At 44.5% G+C, this 26,172-nt stretch overlaps 1 protein-coding gene and 1 long non-coding RNA gene across 2 annotated transcripts in view; one reads left to right on the forward strand and one right to left on the reverse strand.

Moving 5' to 3' along the window:
* LOC136328518 (uncharacterized) overlaps nt 1–7,203 on the reverse strand; it is a 40,392-nt gene extending 33,189 nt beyond the window's left edge. Inside the window, exon 1 of the long non-coding RNA XR_010730063.1 lies at nt 7,145–7,203. This is a non-coding gene — a long non-coding RNA (uncharacterized lncRNA). The remainder of the gene's footprint in view (nt 1–7,144) is intronic.
* Nucleotides 7,204–10,739: 3,536 nt separating this feature from the next.
* Nucleotides 10,740–13,118, forward strand: SOX17 (SRY-box transcription factor 17). Its single transcript, XM_066264659.1, has 2 exons — nt 10,740–11,227; nt 11,839–13,118. Exons 1-2 carry the CDS (start codon nt 10,921–10,923, stop codon nt 12,750–12,752), a joined length of 1,221 nt encoding a protein of 406 aa, XP_066120756.1. The 5' UTR covers nt 10,740–10,920; the 3' UTR covers nt 12,753–13,118.
* The last annotated feature ends 13,054 nt before the right edge of the window (nt 13,119–26,172 follow it).

The following is a 26,172-nucleotide window of genomic DNA, read 5'->3' on the forward strand; positions in this document are numbered from 1 at the left end:
TGAAGCTGACAGAAGGAGAGGCAATATGTTTATGAAGTATTTCCTTAAAGTTGCCACAAATTCTATGAACACTTTAGAAAATATTATTCCTCTTTCTTTCTTATACTTTTAGTAAAAAGAAAAAAAAATCCTAGTAGGTAAAGCCAAACTTTGGTTTTGCTCTAGCAATGACTGAAACCCAAGGAACAGTTTTTGGTTTTAAAGGTACAATCTTATAGTTTCAAAAGTATAGCTGATCCCATACAAAATAATAAAAAATAATACCTTGTGATTTTGTTTTTAATTTATTCCTGAAGATTTTTCTGCAGTAAGTAAAATAGTGCAGAAGAAACCTTTGATATTATTGTTATGGTCACATTTTACACTTAAAATAATTTAAAAATCAATTTAAACAAGTAATTATTCTCTTTCCTTGCTTCCAGATGTGGAAAACATGGAATGCTGGAGGAGATCTGCACAGAAGCAGTAGTGTGCCCGGAAGCCCAGAAAAGGGGGCCCAGAATAGGCAGGTGGAGTAGCTGGGAAACTGATCACAGTGAGAAAACATGCAGATACAGGGAAAGTAATGAGAGCCAGGTTTCTTACTGTCAGAAAAGGGATTTACTAACACAGAGAGGTAGCAGGCTAACAAGAGTCTGAGATAATTGGGCTGGAATTGAGGTATCATCAATTAACTCATGATTTTAATAGTTTTTAGAGGTAAATATAGAAATAGTTATAGATATATGTGTGTACATGGACATGCACACATGTATGCAATGTTTCCTAGCTCTGTCTGTGAAGAGTATTTAGAAGTCATGATACCCCAGTATCAATAAGAACCCATATCTTGGTTTCTAAATGTCATTCTTTACTAAAAGATTCCCTTGACTCCCTAGAGAAATGAATGAATCAGAGTTGAGGCACAAATAGTACAAAATGGCCTAGAATATCTTGTGAGTGCCCAAAAGACTGATAAGGACAAACCAAAAGGATACAGGAGCAGCTCAGAAGGTGCGCCACTGGCTAAATCTGTGAGAATGTGATCACCCAAACAAATAAGGATAATGAACCATCGAATAAAAAAGAAATCCATGAGTCTATTGTATATTGATATAAAGAAATAAATGAATAAATAAAAGAAGGAAAGCCCTATCTAGATAGCTCGGTTGGTTAAATCATCATCCTGATACACAAAGGTTCTCAGTTCAATCCCTGGTCAGGGCACACACAGAAACAGATTGATGTTTCTCCTTCTTTCTCTCTCACTTCCTCTCCAAAATCAATCAATAATTTTTTCTGGAAAGACAGAAAAACTTCCTTATGGTGGAAGCAATAAATAAATATGGAAGTGATGATGGGAATAGATAACCATCATTTGTCATCCATCTAAGCAGATTCTAAGGCAGATGAGTGGACGTTTGGTATAGAGTGGATAGGATATTAGTATATTGGTAAACTGGCAAAATTCTTTCTACAAAAAGTGTTTATCAATTGCATAGGGAAAAATAGTGACTTAAAGGTAAAGAAACTGGGCAAATACCAACTTGATCAAGTGATCAAGGTTAATTTACCAGTGATAAAGGCTGACATTTGGCCTCCTTTGCCATGCCCCAAAAAGAGCACCTCACCATTTCTGTAATTTTCCTGCCAAGAATACATAACCTGATATTAGAGAAGCCTGGCTGTGGGACATCCTTTGGAATAAAAGTCCCGCACTCTTCAAAATAATAAAGGTTAGAAGAAACAGGGAAAGAATGAGGAACTGTTCCAGATGGAAGTCTAAAGAGACATGATAACTAAATGCAATGTATGAACATGGATCCAGTGTTGGACCAGAAAGAAGAAACTTTGTTTTTGAATTGGGCATATGGCTTAGTGGTAGTGATGTGTGGCAACATATCTTGATTTGTTTGGTTATTTGGTGGTTATATGGAAGAGTGTGTTATGGAGTATTTAGAATAAGTGGAACATCATGTCACAACTTGCACTCAAATGGTTCAAAAAAAGGCTAATGACATACATACGTATATATGTTTTAATACATACCATTGAATATTAATGTATTATCTACATCTAGAATGCATTGTTATATGCTAATATATTACATAATTATTTTATATTATATATTATTTATATTGTTTTATACATTTACATGTTAGAATGAGACAGAGCAAATGTGGAGAAATGTTTTTGTTTATTTAGAGATGAATCCAAAGTGATCAAATGGTAACAACTTAGTCTCAGTGAAGGTGATAGTTTTTTATACTATTCTTGCAACTTTCTTCTAAGTTTGCAATTATTTCAAAATAAAAGATTAATAAGAATACCCGTTTCTTTATATAGCCTTATAAGTAACAAGTGCTTTCATAAATTAGTTTAATACATGCTATTTCTTATGTAAAACATTTTCATGCTTCCAAACTCCCACTGGAATAATTTTATAGCACTTGGAAAGTAGGGATTATACAGCCTTTTCAGCCTCAGAATTCCATAATGTCAGGAAAATGTTACATAATAATAAAGTATCTCAAAGGAAGAGTTGTTGATTTGTCTTCATATTTCAGTTTTAAATTGACCACTGAAATAATCTATTAGCTTTACTAAAATAATGGCTATCCAGTAAATTCATAGTCTTAGTTCATAAAAAATAGAAGTTGCTTTGCCCTAGATCAAGGGTGGAATTTTCTGTGCAGTAATTAAAGGAAAAACACAACTTTGCTGCACAAAGAGCACCATTCCATTATAACCCAAAGCAGTACAGTCTTCTTTACAATCCCTACTTTCATTTTATCTAAACTTGCAATTTTTTTCTATACAGAGACTTCTTCAAATGCATATATATTCAGACATCCACAGACACACTCACATACACACACTAGCACACTCTCATTTGTGCATTGCAAAAGTCTGTGGTTATTTGTTCACTTCTTTATCTGGAAAAGTTAGGAAGAGATCAGGTCTTTTCCCCTTCCTTTTTTATTTTATTTTATTTTATTTTATTTTATTTTATTTCACTTTTTTTTTGAGAGAGGAGAGACACACACAAAGACAGGAAAGGAGAGAGAGATGAGAAGAGTCAACTCGTAGTTGCCGCATTTTAGTTGTTCATTGGGGGGTGGACTACAACCAAGCCAATGACCCCTGCCCCAAGCCAGTGACGTTGGGCTCAAGCCCGTGACATCTGGGCTTCAGCCAGTGACCATGGTATCATTGATACCACGGTATCAACCCAGCTCAAGTTGGTGAGTTTACGCTCAAGCTGGCAACCTTGGGGTTTCGAACCTGGAATCTCAGTGTCCCAGGTTGACACTGTATCCACTGTGTCACCCCCCTGGTCAGGCTTTTCTCCTTCCTTTTGAAAGAAAATCCTTTTTTAAGTTAAGTGACTACAGTTTATCTGATAGCAAGTTATTGAACAACCAAGACTAGAATTTAGAATCTTTTCGTTATACTACACTGAAACTTCTAGGCAAGATTTGTACATCTAAGGTTATTCTTCCTTTAAACACATGTGTACTAGACAGTATCAAAAGTAAAATTTTGTCTCTGTGCCTTTAGGAAAAGAATTTAGTCCTACCCAGGTAAGAGCTGATTGCAAGGTGTCTCTTTGCATTGCAAAGATTTTTCTAATGGAATACTGAATGTTTTACAATTTTGTATATTTTTTCCTTGCCAGTCTTAACAGAGTTTTAGAAGGCTGACATATATGAAACAAAGAATTTTGTTGCCAACAAAATAAAAATATTCACATTCAAATGCAATAACTCTCCAAAACTATCAATGCAATAAACAATTTAATTAAAACATGACAATGTAAGTTATTACTAGTTATAATAGCTGTCATATTATAAAATTTCATTATATTTTTTTTCTTGAGAACATATATTTCATTGTTATAATGTATATATTTACCTTTAATACTAAGGTAGCTTTTTCTTATTTATGCATACAACATATCTTCAGATGCTAACATGCATTAATTTAAATTTTATTTTATTATTAAATACCTATGTAGCACTTACTATGTGGCAGCCCCATTCTAAGCAGTTCATGAACTATTAACTAAATTTTATTCTCACAAAGCCCTTTTAGGTCACTATTGTAGTTATCCTCCACTTTACAGAGGAGGGTATGGAGAAGTTGAGTCGTATGTTCAAAGATGTGCACTGGTGAGCTCTAGAACTAGGATTCAATCTCAAGCAGTTCAATTCTCAAATTTGTGCTCATAAATAATGTACCATGCTGCACGGAGTCTCTGACTTACAGATGTTGGAGAATTATCTATTGATTAAATGAATAGATTATTCTAAGACTGATTTGGAAGCTCTCTAAGCAAATTATCCAAGTGCTCTGTGCTTTAATTTTCACTTTGTAAAAAAGAACTGATATTTGCCACCCATTTTTCTTCCACACACAGTAAGAATGGAAAGAATTTACTTTACCTAGCTGCTATTTATGTTTTTATGTCTTAAAGACTTGGTCAGCAGTAAGTCTCGAGGAGATCAACATCAATAGACCTTAAGCATGTGAGGAGAACGCAACAATTCAGTATAATTAATCTTTTTTTTTTTTTTTTTTTTTTTTAGTTTAAATGAGTGTGAAGTACAGGGGCAGGGCTCTGGAAACCTCAACTTTCATTTATTTGAACTTTATTTCCATAAAGTTCAAATTTATGGAATACATTATTTGAACTATTTTCATAATTTAAAGCTGAATTCTAATGTTTGTATGAAATAATACTCAAAATAACTGAGATGTCATCTAGGTCTTAGATTATGTGACCTAATAAAAATACGTAATTGTAGATCTCCTAAATCAAAATGCTTTCTTGTTACAGACATGCACCACTGATATAAAATAAATTATCATGACACTAGAAATTTCTGTGCCAAGGGTCCTTAATCCATCTTTACCTATCACTGTCTTTCCTTAGTCCCTACACATCTCAGCAGGTCCTTCTTTAGCTACAGACATGCAATGTAAGGAAGTGAAAACAAGACCCACCACTGTTACCAGCAAGGGCAAACAGGTGGTTCAAGCATTCATGTCATGTGACCTTGGGCAAGTCACCAATCTTTTCCAGTTTCAATCTCCTTTTCTGAAAATTAAAGATAATAAAGGCTGCCTACCTCCAGGAATATCAAGAGAATGTGACCAGTTAATGTATATGAAACTACTCTGTAAATTGTACTCTATGATTATGAAAAAAATTAATACTAAAAGTTCTGATTTTTAAAAATCCCCCAAAGATAGAAATTTGTTTATCCATTATATTCAAACACATTTTTTCCCATGTAGATTCTTGAACTGGACTTTCATGTCAAATGAGTTCAGAAGAGCAGTAGGACTTGAGTTAATCCTCAGAAGAGGTGGGATTTTAGGCGCTTAATGATTGGACACTGAGCTCCAGGTGAAGGAGGGAGTGAAAGGGAGTGCAGGCCTGAAGTCAGATGACCACAGGCCTGCACAGATGTGTCTGAGATGAAAACTGAGTCTTTGCTGAGGTATATAGAGATAGTGCTTTGCATTGAAGGAAAATGACACTATGACTCGATCAAAAAGGACAACTGTTATAGTATCCGTAAGTATTTATTAAATACCAATGGACTGCTTTAGGAATATAAAGATGAAAGGAACCAAAGTCCTTATATTGCTGTTAAAGAGTATTGACAAAGTTGTTGGCAAGGCCTAAGAAATGGTCAGAGAAGAAAATTACGGTGACAAAGGTCAACCGAAGCCTGACTGCAAGGGAACTAAGCAAGGATTCCTAAGATTTTCCTTCCTGTTCAGAAAATTTGGAAGCCAACTCAGGTACATTTTCAAAATCTGATACTTTTGGGTAAAGCAGCACAGAGCTGCCAGGAATGGTCTGTCCTAGGTATTAACTTTGATCACTTCCATGATCACAGAATGCACACCTTGCCCTAATCAGTCACCTGCCCTAATCAGTCACCTGCCCAAATCCAGAATCCAGCCCTGCTGACTTGGGAAACTTGGCAAGCCAGAGTTTTGGGGGTGGAAAGGTAACCTATTACCCTACTAGAAAATATATCTCAAAGCACTTGGCTTACTGATGTCAGCATCACCTTCACAGGCCAGAAAAAAAAAAATTACGGTAGAATAGGCCCTCAGAACACGCAGCTGGAAAGGAACAAATCAAGGAGGAAGACTAATGGCATCGCACTGCACATTCCTCTGAGGCAGGGGCCGTGTCTGGTCTCCTTTGGGTGTGGGAGTGCGAGTGGATATGCGGCTGATAAGGCTGTCTGGTCAGTTGAGGAAAGCCTGGGCCTCCTCCTAGTGTGTGAATAAGGTGGGAGTAGGAGGTCAGCAGAAGTGGGTGCATGGAAGCCACGGCACTATTGAAATTCCCTTTAAAGTGGCGAGGAAGATGTGAAGGGAGTGTGTGTGTAATTCGTCTCGGAATAATCTGGCTACCTCTCCCTTACTCCCCGCCCAGGCCCGGGGAGTCTTAGGTTCCCTAAACCATAAAATAAAAGGAAGGAGCCCGCACGTTAAGCCAGGAGCACAGTGGGGTCGGAGGTGGGGGCAAGTACCTAAGAAACATCCCCGCGGACACGTTTCTGAGTAGGAAAGTGGACCGGGAACAGCGCATTTCCTGCTTTGCCTGTGCAAACCCCAGGCGGGGCCAAGCGGGAACAGGGTTACGGTGGTAGAATCACCCGCTGCCAGGGCGGGGTTCAGAGGTGGCCCGAAGGGGTCGGTAGACTGGGGAGGGATGCGGGCGGAGAGAGTGTGACAGGGAGTGAAAACCGCACGCACGCCTCCCACCCTCTTTTGGAAGAAGCGTCCGGCCTCGGTAGGCGAAGCCGCGGCAGCAGAGGTGCAGCGTCGAGGCGCAAGACGACAGGGACAAGAGGCTCGGACCGTACTGGGGTTTCCCGCGTTGCGGGCGGCGGTGGGGGTGCTGCGGGACGCCAGCTCCTGCGGCGTAGCGGGTAGTCGCTATCTACTAGGCCACTCCTTCCTCCCCACCTCTCCCATTCCGCCCGCGACCTTCAACCTTGCATCCCCGAGCCACGGGGGAACTGGCACTAGGACAGGGAGGAGACGCGAAAAGTATCCAGAGGCGCAGCGCCGCCGCCCAGTCGGCGCCCGGGCGCGCGGGGCAAGTCGGCGGCGGCCAGCAGCCGGGCCCTACCTGAGAGGTGCAGAGCCCCCGCAGGTCTCCGCTACACGCCGCCTCCCTCTCAGCTCCCGGAGGCCGCCGCGGGTGCACGATTTATAAGTGCAAAGACCTTATTGTTGTTCTTTCTCCCCAGGCCACCATTGTTTATTCATCAGCGGGCCGCCCCGGTATTTCCCCGGGGGTTGCAGCGCGCATTTCCCTCCCGGCACTCCCCGCCCCCACGGACTTGCTGTCCAGGGCCAACTCGCATCAGTCTGGGTGCCCACGGCCTTCCCTATGGACTTGAGCGTTCTTCGTCTGGCTCCCGCTTCCTGAGCCTCGAAAACACAAAAGCCTGCAGGAAATCACCCAAGCCTTTGCCTGAAGTCAGGAGCCTGGGAAAAGTGCGGTTTTGAATCCGGGTCTGAGCCACAGCTCGTCACCTACCCAGGTAATTTCTGCGCTTGCTGGCCAAAGGTCTCAAGTGGTAACCCGCGCAGCTTCTTGCTGCACTAGACGACTCCTCACCCAGCCTTTTGAACCTCGGGTCTGGCCTGAAGATCTTGAGTGCGATTAGTAGCCAGAGCCCAGAGATCCTGGATTGTGCAATGCGAATGCACCCGGCAGCTACGCAAGCGGGTGTACAAGGCTCTTACTCGTGAAAGTTTCTTGTATCACTCCCCCCCCCCCCCCCAACTCCCAGTAAATCTCTAGTGTTGAGAAAAGCAAGGCTTGCAGGAAGCCACTCCGGATGTTTGCTGCTTTTCATGTGGCATTTGTGGCTGGCTCCGATAACGTCCTGAGCTCCACTTCCAACACTACATGTAGTCAAGAGACCGAAATAGAAGAGTCCACACACTGGGAATGGTCTGAGGCGCTGCAGCTCCCAACACCCTTCTCCCATAAAGATGTGTCAAATAAATAATTATTAGAAAAAAATTAGATCTAAGTAACAATATGTAAAATAGACTAGCCTTGAAAAGGCACTATAATTCCTTCCTGTTAAGTATACTAATTGCTGCTTTGTAACTTTCTGGGTAAGTGTTATAAGAGATAGGGGGAGGGGCGCTGAAATCTGAAGCTCCAACTGCTGGGATGCAGTGCTTTCACCTGATTTCTCAGTGATCTTACTCAACAAAAATCAACATTGAGTGTTCAGAAACAAGTGCAGATAATAATGGGGAATCCCAGGTTTTCTTTCCCATTAGTTCATGAACTAGATGTCTTGGCACTTTGTGCAAATGGGGTAGGGGAGAAAGAACGCAAGGATAAAGAAAGTATACAAGGGTAAATACATGCATATACATTTTTGGATCCAAACCTGGATTGTGGTTTTAATTTTATTTTTTTTACAGAATTAGTCAAATAGGTTAGATAAAATGAATTTTGGAATGGGCATTTATTGTTTAGTGTTCAATCTTTTTTTAAAAAGTTTACTTTTTATTGATTTTAGAGAGAGGAAGGGAGACAGCGAGAAAGAGAGAGAGACAGGAACATCGATCTGTTCCTGTATGTGACCTGTCTGGGGATGGGAACCGGCAAATTCTGTGCTTTGTGATGATGCTCTAACCAACGGCGCTGTTAGGCTTGGGCTAGTGTTCAATCTTTATTCTAAGAAAAATACGTATTAGTTCATAAAATCTTTTGTGCTAATATAAAAAGAGTCTACACTGAGGTTTTTAAAAAGACATTTATTACTCTCCAGAAAAATTATAAGATCGCTATGAAAACATCAAGGAGCAAGGCACTAGGGGATTCAGTTGTTCTCTCTATTCCAGTAGGTTCCTTCATTATATAACCATTTGCAATACAATTATACTGAACTTTGAAGCTTTTTTTTTTCGCCATAGAAAATAAAACTTTAAAAGAGAAGTATATAATCAAAATTTGTTTAAGATCAACTGATCCAAAGCCACCCATCACCTCTCTAAGATTTCCTTAAGTTTTTTTTTTACCCCCCTTGTCTGAACAGGAGAGATCCAGGAACTAAAACCCACTTTCTCAATTTGTCCCCTGAGGGGAGACTGGCTCCTACAGGTAGGGGTAAGAGGGCAGACAACACTCTTCAGAGCCTCACTGTTAAAGCTGGCTTTAAACAAGTGTGTAAAAATTCTTTGGAGAACTAGCAATATCAGAAAAACTGAAGGTCAGCGGTTTCTAAAGCTCTGTTTCTTTATTATTATGGATGCCACTAATAAGCAGGCTTGACAAATTACTTTGTCATTGTAATATAACACAAAGAGCAGCAGCATTTACCTCCCAGATCCCGGATATAAGTCCTAGTTTTTCATCACCCCTTCACAGTAAACAAAGAAAACTGTTCTGGAGAGTTGATGCATTGATTTCTTTGCAACGTTATTTATGCAAAAAAATGGTTGCCTCATTGTTTTAGAAAACAACACAAATACAAACACAATCTAATGGTTAAGAACTCCAAGTCTGAAGGCATACTGCCAGAGACGAACTCCACTTCCTAATACTGTGATCTCAAGCAAGTTCCTTAACCTCTCTGTGCCTCTTTCATCTCCTATGAGATATAAAATGTCTACTTCCTGGGATTATAAGGATAATTTGCTTTTCGGACGGCTCTAAGAACAGTGCATGACATGCTGTGCCATACAGGATTGCAATATATGGGCTTGTTCAAAAATTCCACCAAAATTTTTTTCAGATTTAAATACAAGTTTAATAGTCATTCAAATTTTCAATTCATTCTGAAGAAGCATATGGGAATCCCTAATATCTGCCAAGATAACCACCTTAAACTACCCTGAAGAGCTACAGTTATTTTTCTGCTCTAAGGGATTACTGTCTTTCCTCTAATCAATGAGCATTAGATAAATACTGCTGCTGTTTTAATCAGACTTTAGAAGGCAGAATTAAGTCTTTATTATTTTACTGAACACATATGAGGAAACTGTATGTTTACTACATATTCATGTACAAATGTTCAGTGGTTGGTTCTTGTAATGCACAAAAACTTGAAATTCTTCAGGATGACGGGGCTATAGAACATCATTCCGTATTAACCTTGTTTTAGATTTAGAATTTTCCTCGGACATAGCATTTTGAATATAATACAACATAGCATTTTGAATATAATACAACATAGCATTTTGAATATAATACCCCAGCAGGTAGAGTCCTTGGGGAGATAATTTCTTTATTAACAAGTGTCTATTGCAATCGATAAAAACACCTTTGAAGAAGACATCCATGGTGTTCCACGGTAGAAGCCAGGTCACCCACCAATGAAACACCTTTGGCTTCTGTAATAAAGAGTGGATGCTTTCTGTATTGAACCGAACTACTGCACCCAATTACTTCCACCCAGCACCCCAGAAGGTTTTACAAGAGCTCCCCCCACCCCCACCCCTTGCCGAGTCCGAGAGGACAGGGCTCCGGAGCCCGGCTCCAGCCAGTTTTCCTGCGGGCAGGTATAGCCTTGGGTGCGGGGCCAAGGGAGGGGAAAGGGCGGGCGTGGGGTGAGTCGAGACTAGGGATTCGGACGACGGGCTGGGCGTGGGCCTAACGACTCTGGCCCGGCCCGCCCCCTCAGCTCTATTGGCCACAGCGGTGCAGAAAAGGCCCCGCGGTCCAGGGGTGCCCGCAGTGTCATTGGGCCGGCGGGGGCGCTGGCTACGTAGTGGGCTGGGACTGATCGGGAACCGCGGTGGCGGATTCGGGCCGGAGATACTTCAGTCGCTTGCTTGGCATCTCCTGCCCTCGCTCATCACCCCCCACTCCCCGTCGGGGGAGGCGGCGTGTCCGGCCGAGGGTTGGGGGGCGCGGGGCAGGGCTGGAGCGCCATGAGCAGCCCGGATGCGGGGTACGCCAGTGACGACCAGAGTCAAACCCAGATCGCGCTGCCCGCGGTGATGGCCGGGCTGGGCCCCTGCCCTTGGGCGGAGTCGCTGAGTCCAATCGGGGACGTGAAGGTGAAGGGCGAGTCGGCGGCGAGCGGCGGGACGCCGGCGGGGGCCGCGGGCCGGGGCAAGGGCGAGTCTCGCATTCGGCGGCCGATGAACGCCTTCATGGTGTGGGCTAAGGACGAGCGCAAGCGCCTGGCGCAACAGAACCCTGACCTGCACAACGCCGAGCTGAGCAAGATGCTGGGTGAGTCCGAGCTCGCGACCCAGGGGAGTGCTAATCGCGGAGACGCTGGCCTGACGCTATGGATGGGCGCGCGGGTATTGCGCCCGAGGCCAGGGGTGTGCCGCCGCCACGTCCTTCCTTGGAGCCCTCCTCGGTACCCCCGCCGCTCTCCCGGCTCTCCAAACAGACTTTCAGCCTTGCTCATCGGTGTCCGAATTAACTTGGGTGACCCGGGGGCGCGGCTGTGAGGACCCTGATAGGCGACTTACCCCGCATCTCGCAGGTGGCGATGGTACCCGGGCGCCGAGCTGGGGGGGTCGCGCTCGCTCCCCATTCCTCCTGGGTCGGGCACCTTTTCAGTTCTTCGAACGACCGGGAGTGGGTGAGCAGAGAAGCTGCTTTTAGGAGGCTAAAGCTGGGCGTGATGCCCTTAAAAGACCCTAGACATCTTGTCTCATCCAAGTGGTCGGATTCCACCCTGCCTCCGAAATTCCGTACTTTCACTTTTTAAGTTGACCCCTTATGTCCTCTAGTGGTAAAAGTCAAGGTCGAAGGGGGGAGAGGTGGGCCCTGGGCGCGGGAGTCCATCCGGTAAGACGCGCGCCCCTCTCCACCTTCCCGTGGCCCCGCAGGCAAGTCGTGGAAGGCGCTGACGCTGGCGGAGAAGCGGCCCTTCGTCGAGGAGGCCGAGCGGCTGCGCGTCCAGCACATGCAAGACCACCCCAACTACAAGTACCGGCCGCGGCGGCGAAAGCAGGTGAAGAGGCTGAAGCGGGTGGAGGGGGGCTTCCTGCACGGCCTGGCCGAGCCGCCGGCGGCCGCGCTGGGCCCGGAGGGCGGTCGCGTGGCTGTGGACGGCCTGGGCCTGCCCTTCCCCGACCAGGGCTTCCCCGCAGGCCCGCCGCTGCTGCCCCCGCACCTGGGCGGCCACTACCGCGACTGCCAGGGTCTGGGCGCGCCCCCGCTCGACGGCTACCCGCTGCCCACGCCCGACACGTCGCCCCTGGACGGCGTGGACCCGGATCCGGCCTTCTTCGCCGCGCCGCTGCCGGGGGACTGCCCGGCGGGCGGCCCCTACAGCTACGCGCAGGCCTCGGACTACGCGGGGCCCCCGGAGCCGCCCGCGGGCCCCATGCACTCCCGGCTGGGCCCGGAGAGCGCGGGCCCCTCCGTGCCGGGCCTCCTGGCGCCCCCCAGCGCCCTGCACATGTACTACGGCGCGATGGGCTCGCCCGCGGCCGGGGGCGGGCGCGGCTTCCTGATGCAGCCGCAGCAGCACCCGCAGGGCCCGGGGCAGCCGTCACCCCCGCCGGAGGCGCTGTCCTGCCGGGAGGGCACGGACCCCAGCCAGCCCGCCGAGCTCCTCGGGGAGGTGGACCGCACGGAATTCGAACAGTATCTGCACTATGTGTGCAAGCCCGAGATGGGTCTCCCTTACCAGGGACACGACTCGAGTGTGAATCTTCCTGACAGCCACGGGGCCATTTCTTCCGTGGTGTCCGACGCCAGCTCTGCGGTATATTACTGCAACTATCCTGATGTTTGACGGGTCTCCGAGTCCGCCCAGCCTGCAGGCCAGAAGCACAGTGTTATACACTTCCTTGAGGAGCTAAGGAAATCCTTAGCCTCCTATTGTTTCGTTTTGTTTTTAAATTGCCTTGGCTTATAATTTATGGTAATTTATTTTGTCGGCCACTTGAACAGTTGCGGAGGGGGTGTGTGGGATTGTGTTTTAAGATTTGCTCAGATACTTGTTTGCCCTCAGTGCTATTGTCAAAACCCCATTTCCAAGTTCAAGTTTACCAGTTTTGAATGTCCCAGAATAACTTGCTCCATTCCCTGAAAATTGATTGATCAAAGAACTTTTGTCTCGGGTGTGGTTTTTAAATCTAAAAAAATAAAATCTGGAATTCCACTTCTTTCACTTTGCTAGTGCCTCTGTCACAAACGCCATTTTTGAGACCAATGTTATGTTTCAGTAGGATTAGATATTTTAATAGTGACGTTTAACACATAGTTAATGTAAATTTCTTACTCTCATGATAGATCTAATTGACTTCAAAGAGAAGTCCTAAAAATGAGTATTAGAATATCCAAATCTGATGTAATTGTTTTTGCTAGGAAAAGAACCTTCACCAAATGAGCCTTTTATAAGTGATTGTAGTCTCTAAAGAGTAATGGTTACTTTTAACACTTTCAATACTTTCAATTTTAATTATATCAGTTTTACTAGAAGGGAAAGGTCAAGCAAATTGGTTTTTTAGTTGTTGAATCCTGGGACCTGCTTAAAGAGGCTTTTGATTTTTCTTTTTATTGTCACCTGTATTTCAGCAATAGTATATATATTCCCTCTTAACAATGAAACCTGCCTTGAATGTTCATATGTCTACACCTTGGGAAGTTACTGGGTTGAAAATAATTTGAAGGAGTCGCAGGAATAGTATGTGCATTTTAACTTTAGCTTTCAAGGAATCTTACCATCTATAATATTATTAGAATATTTTGGTATTATAGGCTAACTGCAAGTGTGGCTAATTGCATTTCTTGACATCTGCAGTAAACTTTGGAGGGATTCAGGGATGACTAGTATGTAGTGTGCTTTACAAATCCAAGTAAAGCTACTGCCCTAGGGCATAACTGTCCTGCCATTCTAGGGGAGAAAATTAGTCACAGGGTTGTGAAGTAGGGGGTCAGACCTGTTTTGTGCTGCAGCACAAATTAGAGTGCCCTTTCCATCACATTTTGCAGGTTGAGACATAAATGGAAACCGATTACTTGTATTATTTATTTATTTTTGTGACAGAGACAGAGGGACAGATAGAAACAGATAGAAAGGGAGAGATGAGAAGCGTCAATTCTTCATTGCAGCCCCTTAGTTGTTCACTGATTGCTTTCTCATATATGCCTTAATGGAGTGTGGGGGGCTACAGCAAAGCCAGTGACCCCTTGCTCAAGCCAGCAACCTTGGGCTTCAAGGCAGTGACTTTTGGGCTCAAGCCAGTGACCATGGGGTCATGTCTATGATCCCACACTCAAGCCAGCTACCTTGTGCTCAAGCTGGTGAGCCCATGCTCAAGCCAGCGACCTCAAGGTTTTGAACCTGTGTCTTCTGCATCCCAATCTGATGCGCTATCCACTGTGCCACCAGCTGGTCAGGCAAAAACATTACTCGTAACGAGCATTTCCTGTGCCAGGTGTGTCATTTTGTGTTGAGTTTGAGCCTGATCAATCCTGTGCATTTAGATGCTATTATCCTATTTCACAAGTGAGTAAAAGAGACACTGAGCCCTCACCTGCCAGATATATAGTGAAAATAAGCATTATGATTTCTTAACAGTTCACTGTTTTCCTTCGTGCAACAGTGTATTCATGGACACTGGGAAAACTTGCATTCTGGTGGTGAGAAACTAATTTTCCATAATGGTACATTTTTATAGATAAAAGGAAATAGTAAGAGGATGGCTTAAATAATTAATGTTAAAGAGAGATACTAAGCTGGAATGGTTGGCTTGATTCTCTTGAGAGACGGTAGGGTGTACATTTTTAGAAAATGGTTCCTGGATGCTGTGAATTTGGGGACAAAGTTTCAGAGAGAAAAGGTAAGTCTATTCCTGCCCCCTCCAGGATTCTACCTTTTTTCAAGTTCTTTCTCTGACTCCAGACAGGTTCTACTTACGCCTGTGTTCCTTCCCCAAGATTTCCCAAGAGGCTTCACTTGCTCAGGTTCAAGGCTGACTAGCCAGTTCAAATACTGGGCATTTTATTGAATAGTTGGTTGGCCCAAGGAGACTCTGTTGTAACCTCTAAATAAAAGAAATAGGGAAAAGAGAAAAGAGTGCTTAGGGGGAAGAATCAGAAGTCCTAAGTTATATTCTTAAGTACTTACTAGGTACAGGTGGGAAAATAGACAAAAAATTTTCACCCCAATGTTTTCACCCCAACGGAGGGCAATTAGTCTTCCCAATTTTTTGGGGGGGTGGGGAGAGGACAAAAACATCCATTCCATTCCTTCTCTTTCTTCAGCCTCAGATGAAGTGATCTCAGGTACCAGCTAATGTGATTGCTTTTGTTTTACTTGGGAAACATATAATGAAGAATTACTCTGCTTTTGTCGCCATCTTTGTTTCTGAGATACTTCAGAAAATGTCAGGTGGTAAACATCTAGGGCAGCTCTTGCCAGGTTTTAAGCACTTTGATATCCTGCTTATTTGAATTCACCTTATGTGATGGAAGCTAGGAATCTTCTCCTTGAGAGCATGTACACATGAACATACACAGTATTTCATGACTTAGGTAATTCATGACTCTGTGTAACTCACCTAAGGGTTGTGGGAATCTGAAGCTTTCAGATTTAGAAGCCCTAATGATGAAGGCTTTTTGGGAAGCATGGCTACAAAGTATCCAAACGGCAGTTTTCCTATATTTAGACACATAAAGGGATAGCTCAAGGACTTACTCACGTTTTCCATATCTCCCTTTTTGAGATATGTGAATCGAATCAAGGACCATGAGGAATAGTATGTCCCTCTCTCCAGGTGTTCAGGAAACCCATGATGCCCTGCCAACATGAATATATGGTCTTTTCTTTGTGCAGTTGTGGTGGTGGTGGTGGTAGCTAGTCTACAAGGTTCGGCTGTGAACCATACCTTGGGTATTTCCATCCTTGTATAAACTCCTCCCACGGTGAATCTGGGTTGGACTTGCTACTCTAACCCAATAGAATGCAGTAGAAGTGGTGCTGTGCCAGGCCCACCCCTTAGGAAGGCTTAGCAGATTCCATTTCTTGCACTACTGGGAGTCCTGAGCTATTATGTAAAAGGTCCACTTATCAACGTGGGGAGACTGTGGACAGAGCACTCCAGAGGGAAGGCCCTGTGAATCCTTGAAAGAGGGCTCAATTTTCCTGACAGCTGACTCCCACCTGTTCCCTGCCCACCTGCCACCATCTGGCTGGAACTCAAGAGAGGCCAGAAGAGAATAAGTGCCCAGATGAGCTCAAGCAATTCACAGGTGGGAGAAATTAAAGGGGGGAAAAAGATGGTTGTTGTAAGCTACTTGAATTTTGGGCTGTTTTGTTATATAGCAACAGATCATTGAAATACTTGTTCTTAAATAACCCTTTTTTATTTTTAAGTATAAGACTGTGAGCACTGATGGAAAGGGGCTTTGGGGCCTGTCAGAGACACCAATGTAGTTTTAAAGTGAAGGACATTATGTAAAACTGGGACTCATAGACCCCTCTTTCCTCAAGCAGACTCAGAGGAAGTGAGCACAGAAACCAGCTAGTGATTTTTTAAAGTATTAAGTTTATCTCATTTTAATGGTTTTACTTTAAAAACAGATACATAAAAGATACAGTGCTTCCCACCCCCGCCATCTCTACTTCTGAGATATGCTTTGGTAGTGTGGTAGGAGAGAAGAATCCAGCCCTTTCATAGGCAGAGATATCCTGACTCAGATACCAGCATAGAGTCTGCACACCTTGGAGGGACCCAGAACTGTAAGTCAGAGGGAATTTTCCTTCCTACTGAGAAACCAGACTACAGCTCAGTTAAAGCTACTCTGGTGGGTCTGATAAATTACAAATAAACTTGTAAGTTACTTAGACAAGCTGCTAAGAGAGGATATCACAATGAAACTGTATCTTTGATTTATTATTCTTATCTCCGAATAGTACTGTACTTTTAATTTGAATCACACTACAAAAGACATCAACTTCCTATTTAAATTTGTGCTGATATCAGGAAAAGTACATACAAGCAAAGGGAATTCAGAGAAAATAAAATGGGGTGCTATGAACCAAAATAGGTAATTTCTGTCTAATGTTTTTTAAATGTCCCATTTTGTTTCATTTTTAATTTTCAGAACTATGCCTGTCATATAATAGATGGTCAGTATTCCCTTTCTTCCCCCTTTCTTCTTTGATTTGTTTTGAAATTCTGTACAGGGAGAGAGACGTTACACCCATTATTTCAGAATAAATTTACTCTTCCAGTTTACTAGGTACTTTCTACTGAGTCCAGAATACCCACCTGAATAAAAGTGATATTTATGTTTCTACTCATTTCCCTCTGGAATAGGACAAAGAAAGTTAAGCTCCTGTTCCTCCACATGATGAGCCTGGAGGCAGATCAAGCTTTCTTCAGAAGCACCTGCTCCTATCCCTATCTTTATTCTAGTGAGAAAGTTGCTGTGTGTTTTCTTCTGAATTATTAGGCAACTTTATGTGAACCAACGATTGTATTCGCACCATCCTCCTTGGACACACACACACACACACCCCTTACCACTGGCAATTCTCCCAGCTTTATTCAAAATATGGCGTATTAAAAATTCTTAGCATGGTATAAAATAGTATTTAAATGGTAAAATAATATTTCTCAGTGTAATATAAAATGTCTTAGCACTAGTATACAGCAAGTGTTAAATAAGTTGTTGCTTTGATAATGTTCTTGAATGTTAAGTTTCTCAGCAGCACAGGTCCAAACGACAATTTGGCTGGATAAAAGAAAAAAATAGCTTTTAATCTTATTCTTGCTCAAGACATTTTAGCTTTGATGATGGTGTTTCCACTTGAGCTAAAGTCTTAAACACTTTAACAAAGTCCAGTTCATAAGAAATATTCTCAATACTGCTGTTGCTCAGAAAGATGATTTGTGAAGGCACACTGTGATTTTGATAAACAAATAAATGACAGAAGATGTGCTGTTGACCCAGTTTATTCCAAAATCATGGCCAGTACCCACTCTGTTGGGAATCAGTGCCCTCCCATATAACTGATCTGTTGCTAGGCAGGGAAAAGAACTGTGGCAAGCTTGCAATCGGGTGAGCAGTTTTCAGGTTGGCCTGATTCCTCTGGTGGGAGAAAACTGGTGCAAGGAGGATCCGTTTTCACTATTTGTTGCCTGACTGGGCACCTGGTAAAAGTGCACAGAAAATTGACTTGAGTAACTTGCTTGGTTGTTGGTACCTCAGTTTCTTATCAGCTGTTCCTAAAGGAATTGAAGAAATCAGGAGTTACTGCTTTACCTCATTTCTATTTGACATAGACTCCAAACACTATTTCTCCTGTCTCTTGAATGTGTCAGCATATCACACTTAGCAAAAGAATTGGAGCAAAGAGTAGAGAATGTCATAGTGGTATTGTTCCAAAAGAAGGAAAGTCTCTGCATTTTGAGTCAGAAGTTCATCTGACTCAGCAATTTAGCTTGGTGAGTTTGGAAAAAAATCACTCATCTTTTCTAAACAGTCTATTCATCTGTAAAGCGTAGTGATAGTGATAAAAGTCCTGACTCTCTGAATGGTTGGAGATTAAATGAGACTGTGATGAAGAGATTGCTCCACTACCACAGAAAACGCTCTCCTCTCTTTCAGCTTCTTTACATATCTTGTGTATTCTAGCAAACTTGCGGGGTTTAACTTTATTATTTCATTGGGAAAGAGAAGACAGCTTCTCCTGTTCTTTGATTAGTGGATCGATATAGACTTGTAAGATTGTCCATATTAGCAGGAATCACAGATCATCTGTTTTACTCTGGGCTTGGGATAGCTCAGCCTCTTTCATTATAAAATGAGACAAATAATTGTAACTTAAAGAACTATATATAAAATCCATTTCATATGAAATACCTTTTGCTTGACCTGTGGTGGCTCAGTGGATAAAGTGTCAACCCAGAGAGCTGATGTCACTGGTTCAAAGCCCTGGGGTTGCCTGGTCAAGCCACATATAGGAGTTGATGTTAACTGCCACTCCTGCCCTCTCATTCTCTCCCTTTTCTAAAAATGAATAAATAAAATCTTAAAAGAAAACCTGAAATATATTTTTATATGAGGATCTCAAGGTCTTCATACAAGGACAGTCAATTGGGAAACACTGAGTTTTCAAGCCTGCTAACATTCTCTTTTCAGTTTAGACTGTATTCCCAATCATACTTTCTCAAGTCTTGAATCATATTTCTATGTCATTTAGTTTTAAAAGTAGTAAACAGAGTTGGAATTCTTGAAGGAGAAAAGGCAAAGTGAAATGGGGGAGGACAGCAACTTAAATTATTTCTAGCTTCCAGTAGTTTCAAGTAACTTTGACACTCAATATGCAGGTTGTGAATCATTCAGTCCTCAGAAGTCATTCCCTAGGGCAATGGTAGATGGGATGAAGAGAAAAATTCTAAGACAACTATGAAATGAAGGAATAATTTTATAGTTGTTCCCTATGTTGTGGGTTATGCTTATTTTAATAAGCCTGTTTGGACATCTGACAACAATAGTAGGTATTGCAGGTGTACACACACGTACCAAGAATATTAAATTGAAAAGGGCTTAATGAGATTGCCAGAGAAATAAGAAAATAAAAATTCAAGTTTGTAGCTTCACTAAAGAGATTGTAGGTAGTAAAAAATGTATAGTTTTTATTTATTCATTTAAAATAGTTTAAAAATTTTAACGATGCACATACTTACAAAGAAAACAACAACATTACCGATGGGCTTTTATTAATATAAATGAAGAGTTGTAAGAAGATTCAATCCTCATCCCTTTCAGCTCAGTTCCCCGTGTCAGTCAATCCTTTCGTATTTTATTTTTTTAAGTTCTGCTGGGTGTTACTTACGTTAACAACTTTCTTCTTCTGTTGGTTAATTAATATGCCTGAGCAGCTAATTCTATGTTTATCAGTTTTCAACACTGACTTCTTGCTATAGTAACTAAGCATTTCCTGTGCTCACTATCTACTGAACGCAGTTAAATCCTTATTTCAATTTCTTCCATAGATCATCATTGCCTTTTAAAGTACTCTGGTTACACACCCTTTCTTTATTCATGGCAAATGCGGGAAGTCTTTACTCCCCTGGGAGAAGGTGAGGCTATTGGTGCTCCCATCCTTCACAGGGAACACTCCTCTTTTGTGCGAATGTAGATATTTTTTGATACATTTTTCTTTTTCTGGCAGAGAGAATACTGATGCACACGTTATCTGGAAAGATATTTTTCACAGCATTTCAATCAATCCCAGACAATTGGGACTGCTTATTACCGAGGTTGGAATTTTCAATTCACTCACTTTTTACACCCACTAGGAAAAAAGAAATAATATCCGTAAAGCTTTAAACAAAGAAAAATAAAATCATGTGACGGACAAAGCCTAAGTCAGCGGTCGGTTTCCACTCACCGCCACCTCTCCGTCTGGGGCGCTTGCCTTCCTTAACGGGCATCTTTGAGCAAAGAAGCATTGAAAGCCGAGGGCGCTGTGTTCCCCTCGCCAGGAAGTCGCACTCCAGCTGCCATCAATTCAGAGGAACAGTAAAAAAATGCATTGCAATGACTTGAACTTACAAGGTGAAAGATCTTAAAAAGGAAAAAAAAAAAAAAATTCCATGCGCCAGGTAACCAGCACGAAACCACATCGTGCAGAGCAGGGCTTCCCTTTGGAACTGGTTCGGGAGCCTGCCTGCCGCTCAGAGACTTCGGAAGTCCAAATGTGCCATCCAGAACTGACTTTCCGTGACACGGAGGGGACTTGGGTTTTGGAGAACTTTCTGCTGGGGGCTGGGGGCAGCGCGGATTAAATCTTGTAACTATGGTCTGGTCATGGGTTAGTGATCGAGTGGCAGCGCGTCGCGATGCTCGGCGCCTGAGTTCTCCGCGGGGCAAGCGGAGCCGCGCGGCAGAGCAGCGGTTCTCTGTGCGCCGCGTCGGTGCTGGGCAGGCCCTGCGGCCCAGGGGCGCCTGCCGTGCCATTGGGCCGGCGAGGACGTAGTCTACGCGGTAGGCTGGGACTGGCCAGACGGCAGTGGCGGGTTCTGGCGGGAGAGACTCAGGGGCCCGCGTGGCGTCTCCCTCCCTGGCTCCCCACCCCCACTCCCTGAGTCAGGGGAGGTGGCGTGTCCCGCTGAAGGTTGTGGGGCGCGGGGGCAGGGCTGGAGCTCCGGATGGGAGGTACGCCAGGTCGATCGGAGCCAGACCTTGAGCGCGCTGCCCGCGGTGTTGGCCGGGCCAGGCCCTAGCCCGCGCCTGGGCTGAGTCGCTCAGTCCCCTTGGGAAAGTGAAGGTGAAGGGCCAGGCGGCGGCGAGTAGCGGGGCGCCGGCCGGTGCTGCGGGCGGGGCCAAGGGCCTCGCTTTCGGAGTCTTCATGGGGTCACTGAGGTGGAACGCTGGCGGCTGGTGTAGGGGCTCTGCCCTGCAGGACGCGGAGCTGCGCGCGTTGCCGGGAGAGACTCGGCACCGGTGGCGGAGGCGCCGAAAACCCAAGGGAATGTGGGAGGAGGGTGCTTCTGCAGGGGAGACGCCCGACTCGGGGCAAATCCGAGTTGGCAGGTTAGTAGTGCTCTACCTCTGAGAACTCGCTAATAGGAAGTTTCATCTCTGGGGAAACAATTCACTGGCAGGTGCAGAATCGTTTTGGGGGCGGGAAATGAAAATGTTTCAAACCAGTGAAATGTTTCAAGACCAGTTGTTAACAATCTCCAGGTGTAAATGATAAAGAACAAGAAAGATTAGTCTTGGAAAGGTTTTAAAGGTTTTGTCTAATCAGGCAAGCCTCTCTAAAAGAGAAAACTCAGGAATGTTATTATTATTCCAAGTTTTAAAAAGGAGTTGATTTCTCCTTCATTTCTCAGGTAAGAAACCACGTGACTTACTCCAGATAATACTGTTCGTTATTAATGGAGCTGGAAATGCACTCAACAGCACCGGTCAGAAAAAACATGCAAGGTTTCAGAATTTCAAGGGAGACAGAATGCAGTCTTGAGCTTCCTTTCTTTTTCTTTTCTTTTTTGCTAAAGTTTGTTAGAAAAGCGGGTAATGGTGAGCTCTGGTTATGAAGAGTTCAAGCTCCTTACTCTTTCAGTCTTTTAAAAGCTGAAGGAGAGTTGGCTTTTTGTCTGTTTTAAAGAAGGAATAAAATGCTCAGACTTTATTTTCGTCTTACCAATATAAAACCATTTGCCTTCGTAGATAGCTTTATTAAAATTTTGAATTTCCTTTTTTTAAATAAAAATTTAAGTAGCACATTAAGAGAAAACTAAGTTATCCACCCTCCCAGTCTTGAACTTCAGAGCTAGTGAGTGCTTACAAATCCCGTTTTCTCTTGCACACATTTTCTCTGCATCCAATTATAAAGACTTGTAGAATTTCCTCTCTTCCCCATCCCCAACAGTGGGACCACATTTCCCCTACTATTCTGGCCTTTTCAGTTCCCAGTATCTGTTTGGCACTTTTGTATTCCTGTTACTGCTTGGCAGCCTTCTCCACTCTTCTGTGGGATCAGCCCCACTTGTCTCATCTCCAGTCCAGTGTAAGTTGTTTATTTTTTCTCTAGACTTAATTCTTTCAGGTACAGTTAAGAGTTCTAAGACTCATGCAAAAACCGAGTCAGTGCACAGAACAGAGAGTACCACACTTAAGATGTAGGTGACTCAGTGGGAGAACACATTTTTCTTCACCCTAGAAGAAGAAAAGGGGCAGAAACTATGCAGTCTTTCAAACACCAGTTCTTTCTGTATCCTCTCTCAGGGCCGCTTACCGCTGAGCGGTGGGTGGGAAATTCCACAGGAGGTATGTCCTGCAGACTGTCCCTTAGTTGCCCACCTTGCTGGGGCATGTGCTGGCTTGCCAGGGTGCCTCCTTGGAGCTTCTAGGACCCCGTATCACCGGAAGCTGATTTGGTCCAGGTGGTTAAATCTGCCAATATTCATTGGTTGATGGAGTCCCTGGTGTTTCTGTCCCGGCATAATGTTTAATATTAAACTCCACTATCACGACGTCTTGGTTTGGACGTTGAAGTGTATAGGGCGCCGTTTTGAGGGCTTCCGGCCGGTTTGTGAGATGTCCCAGCTGAGAGTTGGAAAGCGACTGGATCCTCGGCGAAGCAGGCAGGGCAGAGGGCAGGTGGCGCGGCGTTGGGACCCTGGAGGACCAGACTAGCCACCGGGACCGCTCCCACTTCCCCACACCCCCCTGTCCCAAGCCACAGGCGGCCGCGGGGCTCTGAATGGCCTGGCCTGACACTGTTCGGACTGGGACTTTCCCGCGCCTGCCACTGCGATCCCCGCAGAGGAGCGACCGCTCTCGTGACTGTCAGACTGGGGGCGCGCCCCCTGCTCCACCACCCCCTGCCCCCCACGCCTGACGCGTCCGCCTGCCGGGACTGCGTGGAGACGGATCCCGCCGCCTCCGCCTCGCCGTTGCTGGGGCGCTTCCCCGCGCCCGCGGCTGCACCGCACCTCTCTGCTTCCGCGGGGCCCCTGGAGCCGCCCGCCGCTCCGGGACACCCAGGCTCGGCGCCCAGCCCGCAGCCCTCGGGAGTGCGGGGCCTTCTGGCGCCCCCCAGCGCCCTGCACTGAGGCGCGACGGGCTTGCGGGCTGCCGGCGACCCGCACGGCTTTCAGATGCGGTCTGGGCGGCACCTGTCTGTCCAGGGGGCAGCCGTCGCCCCCTCAGAGGCACTGTCTTCTCCGGGGATGGCGCGGACCCGAGCCAGCTGTGTTCTCCGGACCGTTCAGCTGCGGGGGCTGGCTTGAACCCCTCGACTCTGTCCTCTGAGTCCCAGAGCCAGTTCACCGTGTATTACTACAACTGTCAGAACAGATGAAACAGTCCTGTCTTTCTCAGCATGAACATTCATTCTAGTAAGAACCACTGTTAACATTGCCAACATCTCAGAGAAGGCAGTGCAAAAATTTGCTGTGCTTAAATATATCTAAAGTCCATTCTTTTTCACTTTTAAATATATGCTCACTACTTTTAAAATGAAGTATGATTGTTTTTATAAAGTAGAAAATGAATGAACCGTGGTAGAAGAAACTTTTTTCTTCAAAAAATATCTTATTCTACCTAGTTTTAAAGGTTTAACTAACATTTGTTTATCTTTTATATTTAATATCACTGTTTCTGAAGCTCTTGGTTATTGACATCTTTAAATTTGGAAATAAAGCTTCTTTAAAATAAGGCTTGTGTAAAATTAAATGAAGGGTGTCTGTGTCAGTGTCCCACAGGAAACATGCTATATGTAAAATAGGAGAAGGAAGAAAGATCAAGGAAGAAACAGATCTTTATAGGAGGGAATCTGGGGTGTGACTGGAGGCATCCTAAATCAGGCAGTAGCAAGGAGCATCATCCATCAACCATGACTGGGAATCAGGAGAGGCGATTACTGGAACTTCAGGGTAATGGTAGCTTTAGGGGTCCTAGGTGCTCAAGGCTATGGCCTTGACAAGAGAAATGAAACTGCTGCCAACTGTGACCCCTGTGGGGTCAGAAGATAGGTCCTGAAAAGAAATCCTGTCGCTGTCCTGACTTTCCCACAGTGCTTGACATTGGCCAAACCTAACCAGAGAACCAGAGGACAGGGAGCCTGCTGCTATAGGGAAGAGGGTAGAGAGTGAGTGTACTGGGGAGAAGAAGTTCAGGCTTTCCCATAAACAGCTGGCTAGGTGCAAGTTCAGCATAGCACTTCAGACCTAATTGAATAAAGCTGGCTGCCATACTGTGTCTGACAGGTAATAGATGGTGAACATAAATCTTAGCTGTAGCTCTTCTCACGCTCAGAAATTTTGCTCATGAGGTGCAGAGCTTGGAGGCCACCAGGTGAGCATGGGTGTGAGGCCATCCTATTGGGAGGTACAGAGGGATGTGAGAGAACCTGAATCCAGGTGACGGTATCTGAGCTGAGTCAAGGCTCCTGAGAGGTAAGCCATACCTCTGAAGTCAGTTATATGAGCAAATGAAAGTCATTTTCTGTTTATACCTCTTTGAATTTTTTTTTTTTAAACTGAACCACAGGGATTCATAACATAACCAGGGATAGAGGAGGTTGTAGATGTGATTGCTAATTTCTCTGGTTGTCAGAGAGAAATACCAAATGTGGGGTGTCCTGAGACTAGGACATTTGCATTGGCTGTTAGAAGAGCTGAATCTCAGCCGCCTCTGCACATCTGCCTCAGATTCTGGTCCAGAACAGTATTTCTCAAACTTGAATGTGTGTAAAAGTCACCTGAGGGGATCTTGATAAAATGTAAATTCTGAGTAGGGCCAAGATTCTGCATTTCCTTTTTTAAAAATTTTTATTAATTTTAATTTGTTAACATGGATTCAAGTGTCCCACTCAATATAACACAGATTCTGCATTTCTAGCAAATTCTCAGGTGAGACTGACACTTTGTCAGATCCTAGATCCCTATCCCCACTGACTTTTTGTGTGTGTGTGAAAGGAGGGGAGACAGAGGGACAGATTCCTGCATGTGCCCCTCCAGGATCCACCCAGCAGGCCACTAGGGGGCCTGTTCTGCCCATCTGGGGCAGCTGCTCCATTGCTCAGCAAAGGAGCCATTTTTTTAGTGCCTGAGGCAGAGGCCATGGAGCCTTCCTCAGTAGCCAGGGCCAACTCACTCAAACCATTTGAGCCATGGTGGCAGGAGAGGGAATGAGAGAGAGAAAGAGAGAGAAAGAGAAAGAAAGAGAAGGGGTTGAGGTGGAGAAGCAGATGATCGCTTCTCCAGATGTGCATCCAGACTGGAATCAAACCTAGGACATCCACAAACTGGGCGGACACTCTACCACTTAGCCAACCAGCTAGGCCCCACACTGACTTCTTAAGCACAATTCTTAGCTTGGAAAAAAAAAAAAAAACTGGAGGGAGGAACTGGGATGAAAAAAGAATGCATCGGAGGGGATTTCAGAGATGAAGTTAGTCTGAGTGATGGTAATGTACAAGGTGTGGATAGGGTGGGGCTCCTGCAAAGGGCCAAAGTGAAGGTCACTAGAGTTGAGCAGCCCGAAGAAATGGGATGGATTCCTCATCTGACTACTGAAACCCCCAGAGTGGGAGGAGAGGAGGGAAGGAAGACTGCAGTGCTCTCTGGACTTACTTTATGAGACACTCCACTAATGGAGTGGATTTAATCAGGTCATCCATAAGATAAAGGAGGGAGAATTAGAACAGGAGCAAAGGACATGCTGCACAATATAACATGGGT

Source organism: Saccopteryx bilineata, chromosome 3, assembly GCF_036850765.1.
Source record: "Saccopteryx bilineata isolate mSacBil1 chromosome 3, mSacBil1_pri_phased_curated, whole genome shotgun sequence".
Lineage (NCBI taxonomy): Eukaryota > Metazoa > Chordata > Mammalia > Chiroptera > Emballonuridae > Saccopteryx > Saccopteryx bilineata.

Coding starts and splice junctions, on each gene's coding strand:
- SOX17 (XM_066264659.1), top strand. CDS start 10,921: ATGAGCAGCCCGGATGCGGGGTACGCCAGTGACGACCAGAGTCAAACC. Junction 11,228..11,838: donor CGAGCTGAGCAAGATGCTGG/GTGAGTCCGAGC, acceptor GTGGCCCCGCAG/GCAAGTCGTGGAAGGCGCTG.